At 43.4% G+C, this 15,093-nt stretch overlaps 1 protein-coding gene across 1 annotated transcript in view; it reads right to left on the bottom strand.

Annotated features, from left to right (window-relative positions):
- Positions 1–255: 255 nt before the first annotated feature.
- Positions 256–15,093, bottom strand: part of PGM5 (phosphoglucomutase 5) — a 234,500-nt gene continuing 219,662 nt past the window's right edge. The window contains exon 11 of the mRNA XM_055135630.1: positions 256–1,728. Coding sequence (XP_054991605.1) covers positions 1,639–1,728 — 90 coding nt within the window. The 3' untranslated portion in view covers positions 256–1,638. The remainder of the gene's footprint in view (positions 1,729–15,093) is intronic.

Below are 15,093 nucleotides of genomic sequence, written 5' to 3'. Positions count from 1 at the left end.
GGCAGTGCTTGGGGGACCATATGGGATGCCGGGGATCGAACCCGGGTTGGCCGCGTGCAAGGCAAATGCCCTACCCACTGTGCTATCGCTCTGGCCCCCTCTGTCCTCTTTCTTAAACCAGTCCCCCAGCTTCTATTAATGAAAGCCCGCCCTCGGAGGGATTCCAAAGAACTGATCGAAAATAGGTGACAGTGGCTGGGGTGTCTCAAACGCCGAAATGAATAAAGAAGCCAAACTTCACAAGCCTTCTGGAGGGTGAAAGAAGGAATCTCTTTTTTATTGGCTACGAAAAGTTTTAACACGTGTCTGGCAGAAGCATAGAGAGAAAAGAGAAACAAATCTCTGTCTGGTCTGTTTCCCTGCTTACACTCAACTTGACTACAGCACCAAGGCATTGCTTAAGACTCACAGTGCAGCACGTCATCTGCACCAAGCACACGCAAGTGAGAGTGCCGTTCCCAAGGCAGCAAAACATGCAAACAGGGCCCAAGCAACCAGTGTCCCTCTGAGGCCACACTGAGGCTGCTAGAGCTGCATGGCCTTTTCCGAGGCAATGAAAGCCAGTTGAGAGACCCCACTTTCCAGAAGGAGTCCCCACCTTGCCCTCCCAGCTCAGGCCCCTGACTATACCCCTGGAAGGGCTCCGCCAGCTTTTACTTCATGCCTTGATTTTTCCCCTATGGCATTCTCCCCTTTGCCAGCCCCTACAGGTAAGATCTGAACTGTGTTCAAACAAGTGCATTACTGGAGGCCCTTGGTGGGAGGTAGGAGAGCAGAGGGAGATGCCAGGGATAGGGCAGGCATGGTAACATATTTTGCCATCAACAACATTTGAGGTGTCAAGCAAGGACCCAGACCAGGGTAGGGAAGCATTCATTTGGGGTGTCCTGCCAATCCACTGCTTTCCACCAGAACAATGAGTGGCTAAACCTATGGGAATGCAGTCAGCTTAGTAGCTAAAATAATGTTATTTACAAAAGAAGAGAGAAAACGCCCTTTGATGTGTTTTACTGAGAGCATGCCTTTGTAATTTGTAGAAAGCTCTAGAAAATGTGAAGGAGGGGGAGCTGGGGTTTGGAAATAGAAACAGGGAGAGTGGCCCATGAAGAAGTGGGCAGGTGTGAAGTGGGCTACCAGGCATTCTAGAAAATTCCCTCATGGAAAGTTTCAGCTTTTCCTCTTGGCCCTGGAGGAAAAGTTAAACCTCCCCCATGCTGAGGATTACCAGGGCCATCTGTGGTTTAGAAGCCATTAAATTTTGGCACCCCTCTTTTGTCAGAACCTCTTCTCACCTGGTACCAATAATGCATAGATGCCCCAAAGTAGTGTCTTAGCCCACTTATTCCTTATCATAGGGAAGGGGGTGCCTTGTGTGATGAAATGGAGCTGTCGAATAATAGTGCAGCTTTAACAGACAACTGAAGACCCTGTTGCCCTGGAAGAAACTGACAAAACCCCAACAAACCAATTATTTTTCTTTTCCCACCCACCCTCCATTCCCCACCAGTAAGGTCATCTTTTATTTTATGTTTTTCTTTTCCCCAAAGGCATAAGAGGCACAAACAGGTAGCAAGAAGGCGTGGGTGAAGTGTCTCCTGCGGAGCGTTCTTTTGTCCCTGGTGACGGTCTTCTCTCTGCTCAAGTGATCACTGTGGGGCCCCTCCGGCCGGTTCTCTCGTGAATCTGGGATATTTTCAGCGCAATGGCTATGAGAGGACTCAGCACAGTCTGGAAAAGGAGGGAGAAGTCTGTGAACAACCAAGTCATCCCGGAAGACCATGTGATGAATTTCTAAGACATGCATCTGGATTCAATTTCACTGAGACCTCCAGACAAAATCCTGGAGGGTTCATCCTCCACAAAGAGTACAGAAGAGAATCTCCCGAGGCTTATTCTGTTCCATAAAGACAATGATCTAATACAGGAAGCTGCAGGACCCAACAACGAGAACAGGGGAGCATTTGTGAGCAGAGCCTTGTGAATTGTGGGCAGCCCTTGCTACTTACTCCCTTCTCCACAGGTGCACTGCCCCCTCTCCAAATGTGCACACGGACATGAGGAAAAACTCTCCTTCTCAAGATCCCTGGCCTGAGGAACCAACAATCTTGCTGCTTTGGAGAACATGGATTCATTGGCTAATGTTGCAGGACACATCTATAATTTCACTCCATCATGAGATGCCTTTCTTCCCACCAAGTGGTTCACGAGGCACCTTGTGTCCCCCAGGAGGAGGTGGAGGGCATTAGAAACATAAGGAACACAGCCTTGGGCAAGCAAAGAACATTTAGAGAAAAAAGACCAGGTCTTGCTCTTTACCTGCTTCCTATTGCATAGGAGAGAGACTTCGTTTTCCAAAATCTGGATTACAAAAATCCCTTGCTGTGATTTTAGATGGCCTAGAAGATTATTCAATTTAATTTTTTAGAAACCATTTTTTATGGAGGTACCGGGATTTGCAATACCGTTAACCATACTTCCATGCATCCATCATTCCAACACCACACCCATCACCAAGAACCCACAACCCTCCACCAGTGTTCCAAAGACCCCTCCCAACCCCTCTTCCTCTTGTAAACTCAGTTCTATAGACAAAATATTCAGTTCTGATGACTTTGACCATATGCTGTTCTCTTATTACATTTCCTTTATTTTAATCTCACATATAGGAGATCTCTCTATCTCTCTTTCTCCCTCTCTCCTTTTTTTTTGAGTTGTGACACCTACACACAAAGAGATAAATAGGGCAATCTTCCTGATTATTTTAAGTGTGTGAGGACAGGGTGTTAACTTGCAAACTAGTGAGAAAGTCACTTTGCTTTCCTCCCTTCTATTCTTTAATCCTTTTAATTTCATGTAGAAGAAATCCTATCTATTGCCAATTAGAGCATTCTTTGGGCAAGAATTATTCTGACAGAAGGAACATCACTTACTGAATGGCTTTATTGGCTGGGTGTTGGTGTCACCAAACTAAAGGGGAAACCAGAGTATATCTGTCTTGATCACCGAGGTTTTGGGGGCACTGTCTTAAATTTTGCAATAGGCTAACCACACTCTCATCCCAGTTCTGTGTTAGGTGCTAACCTGTTCAATTCTATAGAAGCAGAGAGAGAGAATTTCTATTTCCATTTTCTTTCCTTCTTTCTTTCTCTATGTTGCTCCTGTGTGTCATCCACATTTATATAAAATTAGGTAGGTCATGGAAACAAAGCCCCGAACAAACTGAACTTACCCTAACTAGCAACAGATAGAAGAGATGGTCTGAATGTCACAAGACTCAAAGTAAATAGTTAACTGATTTTTTTTTAGAAAAACAAAACTCTAACCAGAAACACAACCACTTACTAAGCAAGATTTTCAGAAATCATGGAGGGAACCCAGCATGGGGCTGGTCCGGATGCATTGAGAATCAGGGAAGCATCATGTGTGATGATGGGACATATCTTAGTTCATGGTTTGGAGCAGAGGATACAACTCAGAGCCCTGGAGTCTCTTGACAACAGAACACTATGGCATTCTGGGATCCATAGGCGAGAACTTTGTAATAAGTGACACTTTCTGCTGGTCCTCTAGGGCAGTTTTCACTAACACTTCCATTGAGGTTAAATGCAGGTTGACTTTCTCATAACTTCATTTAAACCTTTGCTTTTAGTCCTTGTGTCATCTGCTTAGTCTAAAGAGCAGGTCCTCAAACTTTTCTAGGTGGTCTGGTAAGATTGTTGGTCCCTTCCTTGGAATTACTGATACCAGAGGTCTGAAGCAGGATAGGGCCCAAGAATTTGCATTTCTAACAAGTTCCAAGTGATTCTTATACTGCTGGTTTGGGATACATACATTAAGAACCACAGTTGTAAGCCATGCCCATCACTATGCTTGTCAAATTCATTATTCCAGCATGATTTTCATTTGGTTCCATACTTGCAAGTTTCCTGAGGGGATATAAAGCAGAGGTGTAGCTGGTGCCCATTGTACATAGTTGAAAAGCCACAACTGGAAGCCCAGTGCCCTCTTTCTGTCCTGTGTCAAATACAACCAATCTACTAGGGACTGCTGTTTAGATTTCAGAGAATTGTTCCCCAGGTTATTCCTTGCCTTGCCTTCTTCTTCTTCTTCTTCTTCTTTCTTTTCTCTATTCCTTACACACACAGACTCACACACACACATACACACTCCATACACACACACACACCACACCACACACATATGCATACAAAGCCAAAGTAACTAAGCAGTTTAGATCACCACAATTTCTGCCTCCCTCTTCAAATGTCCCTGTATCATCTTTGTTGGCTTCATTCACAATAGATGTCAAAGGTTCCCTTCATGTAGAACAGATTTGCCAGTTTAGACAGAAATTGGAGTTGCTGGCTCATATCACTGCTTACAAAATTATTAGTGGAGTTGTCAGACTGAAGGGAGAGGTTTCAAAACTACTCTATTGTCAGTGCAACAGCAAAGACTCTCCTCCTGGCAGCTCACCTCCTATCTTCTCCTCTGTTCCTTGCCCACATATGAATCAGGACCTAGGTTATCCATTGTCACTTGATAATATTTGGGGTGGGGGGTTGGTCATTCCTGGTGGTGCTCAGGGCTAGGCTTACTCCTGGCCCTGTGCTCATGGACTACTCCTACTGGTGCCCAGGGAATTAAATGCTGAGAAATGAACCCGAGTCAGGCTCATGAAAAGCAAGTGCCTTATCCCCCCGTACTATCTCTCCAGTCCCTGTCATTGGAGGGGGTTGGGGTTGGCCACATCCAGCAGTACTCAGGACTTAATCCTGCCCCTGTACTCAGAGATCACCCTTGGTAGGCTTGGGGAACCACACGGGGTGCTAAGGATGGAACCCAGTTTGACTGTGTACAAGGAAATGTACCCACTGGCTCCATACCCATTTTTTAATGACTGGGCTCTTAGTAGTGTGGTTCATCTTGGCTTTCTGATTATGGTTCTGGAAAACCAGTTTTAGAAGTGAATTCAAAACATCAACAAAATCTCCCAGAGCTTGCTGGAGGATGAGGTGAGAAGCCCTGAATTGTGCCTTGGACCCATTATGGGGAAGCAGCATTGGCTAGGCGCCAGGCCCAGTGTGCTGCACCTCTACCTGCTCTCATGATTCTGCCACAATCCCTGGCCTGGAAACCCCTCCACAAGGCTCTGTGCTGTTGATTCTAGAAGGAACTGTGTAAGCGACAGTGGATGCCTGATCTCTGAAGCCAAGCTGCTGGTGGTGAAAAACTGGCTCTTCCCCTTCTAAGCAAGGCAAAGTTTGGGTTAGTCATTTCATCCCCAGACTTTAACCCTCCTTATCCAAAGTAGGGAGCCCTTACCTCAGCGAGCAGATAATGATTTAGGAGGCCAACATGAGTGGAAAACACCTACAAGCAGCCTGGCCCTCGGGGAGGTGGCATAGGTGGCTGCTATTATCATACAAACTAGGGGCTGGAGAGGGTACAGAGAGTAGGAAGGGATCTTCCTTGCTCGCGGCAGACCCTTCTCTGTCTTCTCCTGAGAACCACCAGGAGTAACTCATGAATGCAGAGCCAGGTCTAGCCCCTGAGCATCACTGGGTGTGGCCCCAAAATAACCCAAACCAGAAAACAAACCAGTGACTGAATGGAGTTAATGTTTAGGTCCCTTTACCACAACCCACCAGGCCTGCAACCTGGTGGCCACTGGAGTCTCATATTTTCTGGGTCAAATTGATATATAAATCTATTCGTTCAGCGGAATACCTTGGGATACACCACACTTCTAGCCAATAGCTTCTTGTTGCTATATGCCCTGCTCAAACTAGTGAATTATCTGAGTGGCACTTAAATTTCTGAGCCCAGCTTTTGCATATGTCCTTTCATCAAAAGCTGGTATTCTCTGCCCAGATGAGACCCTGAGTGGCTGCACACAAACGGCTCCTCCGTTCCTAAAAGACCATGATCCCGGAGACCCACTAACTACTTTCAGCACCCAGTGGCTTCTTACAGAAATGCCTCTACACTGTGAACTAAACTATGGCCCCATGCCGTCCCGGGAGGGGAAAGGCTTTTCTCTCTCTGCCTTTTCTTGCAGTGGCGGTGTGGCGACCACCATCTTATAGACCCCACTAACCAGAGGTACGAGCTTGCAGTGATGTGACTTCTGGCAGAAATTTCTCTGGACTTAATTACTAAAATACCAGAAATCCAAAACCGCGCGGCTGTGACAGCCGCTGCCCGACCTCATATGCTCTTCATTCTCAGCAATGGAAAACAAATTATCAAATGATGCCTTTTCAGCAGGTCTGATTGTTGGGGGGAAATTCCAAATAATAATAGTGAGTTTTCTGTTGAAATATTGAATGTAATCAAAGTAAAGAGAGATTAAAGTGAAAATCATCTGCCACACAGGGGGGGTCTGAGTGGTATGGGAGGTATACTGGGGTTCTTGGTGGTGGAGCATGTGCACTGGTGAAGGGATGGGTGTTTGATCATTGTATGACTGAGACTTAAACCTGAAAGCTCTGTAACTTTTCTCATGGTGATTCAATAAAACAAAAAGCTGGTGTTGGGGCTGGAGTGATAGTACAGTGGGTAGGGTGCTGGGTAGGGCACTTCGCTTGCATGCAGCACACTCAAGTTTGATTCCCAGCACCCCTTATCATCCCCTGAGCATTCCCAGGAGTAATTTATGAGTGAAGAACCAGGAGTATCCCCCAAGTATTGCTGGGTGTGGCCCCAAAACTAAAATAAGAAAGAAAGCTGGTTTTATAAGTAATAAGGTGGGTGGTGGGCAAGTTGGTGTGAGAACGGTGTACATGCACAAAGCTGCTCAGCTGCTCCTGAGTACGGCTTTTCCTAAGAAAGATCCATGAGGATAGTCCCAGGGAGCATCTAGCTGATCTTCTGGCTATCCACAAGCCAGACCATATATCCTGATCCTCTCCACACTGGAAGAGTCTTTATGGCTATACAACCCGGATGCATCATAAACTACTTAGCATAAGCCAGGACGGAAGGATGTCTCAGCAGACTGTCAAGTCTCAATTCCATGTGGTCATGGGTCTTTTCTCATGGGACACATCAATGTGAAAACAAGCTTGTGTCATCAGCCAGCTCCCCTTAGCTCCTCAAATGAGAGGAAGGCCATCAGTCTTTTGAGTTCGGTCTCTGGTAACAAAAGGTGAATATATTCACATTGTGATTCTTATTCATTGCTCTAGGCTTTTAAAAGATGTTATACATGAATGTGTCCAAAGCCTACGCTCAAAAAAGACTATCCAAATAGCAAATGGAAGCACTCTTTCTTCCAAGGCTCACCCATCATTGTGTATTGGTATGAATGCTACATACCAAATCCTAGCTTTTCCTCTCCCTGACGTGCTTGACTAAGCTTCCAGATCACAGTATTGTCAGAAGAGGTCCTCTGACTACTTTCCAGCTGATCAGAGATTAGAGAAGAGCTTTTGTTCTACTTCTGGTAATCAATAGTTTTCAGTAGTGGTTATAACTGAGAGTTTTCTTCACATGATATTATGGTAACTACTAAAGAAGATACTGTCAACCAATAAAATATCAGGAAAGACCATTTTAAACAAAATTTCTCAAAGTAGAAGAAGAAAAAGAAAACATCCTAGAAACTACATTTTTTAAAGCTTTTCAGCATGGGACCACCTTTATTGTATCCCATATTCTAAAGTCAACTAAAAGAATAAATATGACATAGCAGTTTTAAAACATAGCTCCAGTTCTTTGCAATTCTTTCTACTAAGAAACTAGATCTAGTACCCTGTTCTGGGAACGGGACAGACTTTGGAACAATTCCACCGACAGAGTTCAGCAGAAGTGCTGTTATGTGACTTTTGAGCCAAGGTCATGGAATCTGTGAACACTTCCCTGTAGAAGCTGAGCAATCCTTTGTGTAAGAAGTGCCAGAAGTAGAAAATGGATCAAACATGATGACCTCTCAGTATCTGTGTTGCAAGCCATAATGCCCAAAAATAGAGAAAGAGTATGGGGGATATTGTTTGCCATAGAGGCAGGGGGAGGGTGGGAAAGAGGCGGGTATACTTGGGATATTGGTGGTGGAGAACGTGCACTGGTGAAGAGATGGGTGTTTGATCATTGTGTGATTGTAACCCAAACATGAAAGCTTGTTAACTGTCTCACAGTGATTCCATAAAATTAAAAAAAAAAGTCTGACCATCTGAGGCCAAATGACAGTAGGCATTTACACTTGAAGAGGCCTTTAGAAAGGTCTAGCTTGTGGCCTGCAGGAGGATTAAGCACTCTTGGAATGCTTGCTTTGCATGTGTGAGGCTTTAGTTCAATCCCGCAATGCCTGACTTCCCACGAGCTACTGCGAGTGACCCTTGAGCACAGAACTATGAGTACCCTTAGGCGTGACCTAAAAGGCAAATAATAATCAAAATTCAGTTTCCAGTTTTTAAGCCCTGCCTTATGTAAGTTCCCATTAGAGCGCCCCAGATATGATGGAACACAGCCCTTTCCATGAGTCACGTTCAAGTTCTTGGTCCACAGAGTAAATGATAATGCTGAAATCATGGCTGGAGGGTCGAGGTGCTTGAGGTGCTTTGTTAGCAATGGCATATGGCCAATAGAAAGCCTTGCTTTTTAAACTGTGGGCTCTTTAACCCAGGGAGTTATATAATTAAACATGTGGGTCACAAGAAGCCTTTAAATTTTGTATTTAAGTACATTTATTTATGATTTTTAAAAAAATATTAAATGTTTTATTTATATACCCATATAGTTTCTTGGGTCAGAGGCTGAAGAGATAGTACATGGGTTAAGGAACTTGCCTTGCAGATGACTGACCCCATCTAATCCCTGACACCCCAAATAATCTCTTAAATACTACCTGGAGTAGCCCCTGAGAAAGAACCAGAGTAGTCCATAAGCCCAGCCCTTCCCTCAGATTTTCTTAGGCCAAAAAGAATTACAAGTGGAAAATGTTTAAGAGGCCCTGGTCTAAACCAGTGGCTTTTTCACTGCTCATCTGCAGACTGCTGCCAGTGAAAAGAAACTTCTTGCTGGCTTGCAGAAAAAGTTATTGCTGCATAGGGCCACGGAGCTAGCTCAAGTGGCATGGCACATGCCTGGATGGGGGTGTACAGGTTCAATTTTTGGAAACATGCTTCCTGGAATACTAAGGTATGTGGCCCACAAAATACTATTATAAAGATTGGTTTTAATTTCTTAAATTTTTCATTGATTGAGATTCTCTGGTTCACAGCCCAACTAATAATGGGTTCTCATCCATGTACTTTCAACAACAGTTTTTTTGTTTTGCCTTAGTGATCTGCAAAATATTTCTTTTATTCTTACCAATTTTCATGTGTAAAAAGTTTAATTATTACTGTCCTAAATAAAGGTAAAGGAGACAAAATTAAATTATTTGACAAGTTTGTTCTATTCACAAGATAACCTCCTAGTTAGAAATATCTATTAAACATCTATGGAATATGCATATCTACAAAAATCAAAAGAACATTTGGAAAGAAAAATAAATATGACCAATAAAACCTTCTCACCATGAAAAAAAATAAAAATAAAAATTACTGTTTAAATAGTGCTCATTGTCTAGCCATTCATTAGGTAGGAAAAGAAGTTAAGGATTAAGAGAAATGGGAGACCAGATAACATGCTGGTTAAGTGCATAAACCAGTTGGTTTGGGGTTCAAACCAACTGGACTTATTGGACAAGACTTTTCATCTAGGACTTATTGGACAAGACTTTTCATCATTTTGAGCCTGTTTTCAAAAATTGGGATGCTGCAGAGGTAGAAAAAGATGGTAGAAAAAGGAAAGATCTGAGAATGCTTCCATAATACCAACACAAAACACATAAAATCTGAATTAAACTCTGAATCCCAGGGGAGACCAGCCCTACTGAGAAAATCCAGCCACAGTGTCTGGGAAATCTGCCGCTATGCAACACAGAACAGAGACTGATCTCAGAGCTCAGGAGCGTTTCCCCTGTGTGGGAAGGAGCAGGAGCTGAAAAGTTGGAACTTGAAATAAGCGAAGGGAAGGGCAAGCTAAAAACTGGCAGTAGGATTAAATCTCCACCTAAGGCAAGGGTTTGTCGTGCCCTTAGGTTTTACCAAAGTCCAGTTTTGTGCTTGCAGCTGCCAAGTGGGAAAGAGACTAGCAGGTGGCAGCAGGGACAGTGGCCTCATGCACCAGGTGGCAGCTGGAAGCCATCAAGGCAGAAGTGAGCCCTGTCTACCAGGTCAGCAACTGAGCAAGATCTTGGCAGACTGACTTAATGCTTAAATAAGTCACAAATTTTGTCCCACCCTGTAAGCGGATTAAGTCTCCAAAACATTGGTATCGATCAAGTGTTGAGGGAGAAGGCAGCTGGAGTAGAGAAGGGACCACTATGACAAAGATAGTTGGAAATGATCACCCTGGATAAGGAATGTGTGCTGAAAATAGATAAAGGAACAAGTACTATAACCTCTCAGTATCTGTATTGCAAAACCAAGAAAGAGAGAGAGCGGGGACAGACAAACAGACAGAAACAGACAGACAGAGGGAGGGAGGGAGAGAGAGAGAGAGAGAGAGAGAGAGAGAGAGAGAGAGAGAGATAGAGAGAGAAGTGCCTGCCAAAGAGTCAGCAGGCGGAGGCGGGGTGGGGGGTGGGGGGGGTGGGGACCAGTAGGGTGGAAACTGGGAACATTGGTGGTGGGAAATGCGCACTGGTGAAGGAATAGGTATTGGAACATTGTATGACTGAAACTGGACCATGAACAGCATTGTAACTGTGTATCTCACAGTGATTCAATAAAAACAAACCAAAACACATTGGCATCTAGTGAGGGGCTTGCAATTCACTCTGTGTAATAAAGCAGGACCAACACTAGTCTGCTAAGTTCTGGATGATGGGGAGGCCCTATTTGCTGATCAGGACTTCCCAACAGACACATGAACACTTTGGGGGCATTTCTGATCGTAAGTCAAACCCTCCAAGGCTAAATGAATCTAGGCTATTGCTTTCCTTGGCCTCACAAAAACCCACATTCGCTGGTCAGTGCTACCCATGTCCTTCAAAATTAGCATCCTGTGGTACCTTTTTTCTAGCATCCTGTGGAAAGGTGCCACAGGTTGCTAGAAAAATAGTACACAAGGAGCCAAACTGGCCTGATGGAATTTGATGCAGAGCTATCCCAAGGAAGCAGGCGCTGTGCCACCTGCCCAGGTCAGCTTTCAGGGCTGCTTGAATATAGATACCCTGGCACTCAGGCATACAGGGGATATTCACACAATGCGTTTATCTGGGAGCTACAACAGCCCACTCTAATTTGGTATCACAGGTATATACAAACAATAACAGCATTACAACATGGGTTGCTAATAGATCTGTTGAACTTCATATGATTTCAACTGGTACGGCAGTGCAATACCCCCTCCCACGTACCACCCCCAAGTAGCTACCTTATCAGCTCACTGAATAGCTATTATTGAATGCACGTGATTACAATCCACAGTTACTGCCCAGGTCAAGAGGACTTTGACTCCACATCAGTTGCCAGACACCAGCAATTGTGAACCTGGGGCCAGAATCAGGCCACATGGACCTTGACACTATAACAGCGACAGAACACTTGTGACCAGTTCACCAGCTGCCATCAGCACTGTAGCACTGTTGTCCCATTGTTCATCCATTTGTTTGAGCGAGCACCAGTAACATCTCCATTGTGAGAATTGTTGTTACTGTTTTTGGCATATCAAATACGCCATAGGTATTTGGTACGCTTGCCAGGCTCAGCCGTGAGGGCAGGATATTCTCAGTAGTTTGTTGGGCTCTCTGAGAGGAATGGAGGAATCGAACCCAGGTTGGCCGCATGCAAGGCAAACGCCCTACCCGCTATGCAATGGCTCCAGTCCGAGCTGCTGTCTTAAACTCATAGCCATTGTCACAGGCAGTTTAATTTTGTGAACATGAGTATCTGACCATTGCAGGGTCAGCCTGTACTTGGTCACGACTCCCAGCCCTCATGCTGCACCAGGAGTAATGAAAAAATAGAAGAATTCGTCTACTTTAAGGGATGAGGACAAAAGTCCAAGAAGACCTTCAAACACACTATAGCTTTCTAACTGTCCTAGAATTATCTCAAAGCAACAATACTCTTTTTTTTTTTTAATTTTAATTAATTTATTTATTTTTAATTAGAGAATCACCGTGAGGGTACATTTACAGATTTATACACTTCTGTGCTCACACTTCCCTCATACAAAGTTTGGGAACCCATCCCTTCACCAGTGCCCATTCTCCACCACCCGTAAACCCAGTGTCCCTCCCACCCTCCCCAATCCCATCTCCCCCCCACCCCACCCTGCCACTGTGGCAAGGCATTCCCTTCTGCTTTCTCTCTCTAATTAGCTGTTGTGGTTTGCAACAAAGGTGTTGAGTGGCCGCTGTGCTCAGTCTCTAGCCCTCATTCAGCCCGCAACTCCCTTCCCCCACATGGCCTTCGACTGCAATGTAGTTGGTGATCGCTTCTCTGAGTTGACCTTTCCCCGGAACGTGAGGCCAGCCTCGAAGCCATGGAGTCAACCTCCTGGTACTTATTTCTACAGTTCTTGGGTGTTAGTCTCCCACTCTGTTATTCTATATACCATAGATGAGTGCAATCTTTCTATGTCTGTCTCTCTCTTTCTGACTCATTTCACTCAGCATGAAACTTTTCATGCCCATCCACTTAACTACAAAATTCTTGACCTCCTTTTTTCTAACAGCTGCATAGTATTCCATTGTATAGATGTACCAAAGTTTCCTCAACCAGTCATCCATTCTGGGGCATTCGGGTTTTTTCCAGATTCTGGCTATTGTAAACAGTGCTGCGATGAACATACATGTGCAGATGTTGTTTCGATTGTACTTTTTTGATTCTCTGGGATATATTCCCAGCAGTGGTATTGCTGGGTCAAATGGGAATTCAATATCTAATTTTTTGAGAGTCGTCCAAATTGTTTTCCAGAAGGGCTGAACCAGTCGGCATTCCCACCAGCAGTGAAGAAGGGTCCCTTTCTCCCCACATCCTCTCCAACAGCGGTTGCTTTTGTTCTTTTGGATGTGTGCTAGTCTCTGTGGTGTGAGGTGGTATCTCATGGTTGTTTTGATCTGCATCTCTCTGATGATTAGTGATGTAGAGCACTTTTTCATGTGCCTTTTGGCCATTCGTATTTCTTCCTTGGTAAAGTTTCTGTTCATTTCTTTGCCCCATTTTTTGATGGGGTTGGATGTTTTCTTCTTGTAGAGCTCAACCAGTGCTTTATATACCATTGATATCAACCCCTTATCTGATGGGTATTGTGTAAATATCCTTTCCCATTCTGTGGATAGTCTTTGGATTCTGGTCAATGTATCTCTTGCGGTGCAGAAGCTTTTTAGTTTAATGTAGTCCCATTTGTTGATCTCTGTTTTTACTAGATTGCTTAGTTCCGTGTCACCTTTGAAGATACCCTTATCTTCAATATCGTGGAGGGTTTCGCCGACCTTGTCTTCAATGTACCTTATGGTTTGTGGTCTAATGTTGAGGTCTTTAATCCATTTTGATCTGACTTTTGTGCATGGTGTCAGGTCAAGGTCTAAACCCATTTTTTAAAGCAACAATACTCTTGATGTTCAATGAAACGAAGAAATTAGTGGAAGAGCATTGGCAAGGTTCAATAAAGCTTGAAAGTATGAAAAAAACCTCATCCAAACAGAAATGAAAGAGATGGCTCAAAGAAGCAGAGTTTATATTTTACATGTAGGAGGTTTATGTTTGTTTTTTGTTCATTTGGTCTTTTGGTTTGTTTTTGAGCCAGCCTGGTGATTCTTAAGGCTTACTTCAGGCTCTGCACTCAGTAATTACTCCTGGTAGTGGGATGCTGGGGATCGAACCTGGGTGAGCAATATTTGAAGCAAGTTCCCTACTTGTTGAGCTATCTCTCTCTGGTCCAGTAGATCTGTGTTTGATCCCAACCACTACCAGCATTACAGGATGCTTCTCTAAATACTGCACCAGGAGTAATCCCTAAGAACTTATGAGTGTGCTACAAAAACAATAAAAGAAAGAAAACATTCACATTAAAGGGATGAAGCAGCAAAATAGAAAAAGTCAGTCAAATCAGTAGTCTTAGGACAAGGTATTCAGGACATCATTAACAGAGAGAGAGAGAGAGGAGAGAGAGAGGGGAGAATAAGAGAAGAAAAAATGAATACTTAAAAATGAAAATAGTTGAGGCTGCATTTTAAAAAATGACATATATATACATATATATCATAGAGATTCCTGATGTAGAGAAGGAGAGAAAGAGAAAGCATTGCTGGTAAAATAAATTATAGCTGAGCATTTTCCAGTGTGAGAGGGGGAGACATTCCTACTGTGATCTAGGAAGTCCAAAAAAATTTCACAAAATGAATCCAAATGAAAGAAAACCAGACACAATGTAATCAAAACTGGGGGGGGGCAGAGAGAGCAAGAAAGATTGCTAAAAGCAGCAAAATAACGTATTTATGAATAATGGAACATCTATAAGGTTTACATCTGATTTTTCTAGGGATGAATGGAAATGTTATTGGTGCCCACTCGAGCAAATCAATGAACAATGGGATGACAATGATACGGTGATTATTAAGTCACCATGAGATAATCATGAATTACAAAGTTGTCCATGATTCACATCTCACTTTCCAAATAAACATTTCAGGCCCAAGGTGCCTAATTCAGTCAAAGTCTTGAAAGAAAAGAACTGCTGAACAAGAATCCTCTATTCTTCCAGGATATTACTCACATTTGAAGCAATAATAAGAATAATTTCAGAAAAAATATAGTCAAAGCATCTTTTTACCTTGAAACTAATTCCCAATAAATTCTAACTGATCTTCTAAAAGGTTAGGAATACTATGTGTCAGCCAATGATACATCAAGATCATAAGAAGGAGAAAAGAATGAAAGTAATATGCAGAGCCCCAAAATGAACTTTAGACTTAATTTGCTTGAAATTTCAGAGGGTAAACAAGCTTAGAACTTCAGATGTAAAGTGTATGATGACCTCAAAGAATATATTTAGGATAAACCAACAAGAAAAGAAAAATCAAACAGGTTTAAT

This window comes from Sorex araneus, chromosome 1 (assembly GCF_027595985.1).
Source record: "Sorex araneus isolate mSorAra2 chromosome 1, mSorAra2.pri, whole genome shotgun sequence".
NCBI lineage: Eukaryota > Metazoa > Chordata > Mammalia > Eulipotyphla > Soricidae > Sorex > Sorex araneus.
The sequence above is the reverse complement of the archived record's forward strand: the minus strand, read 5'-3'. Positions and strand labels throughout refer to the sequence as shown.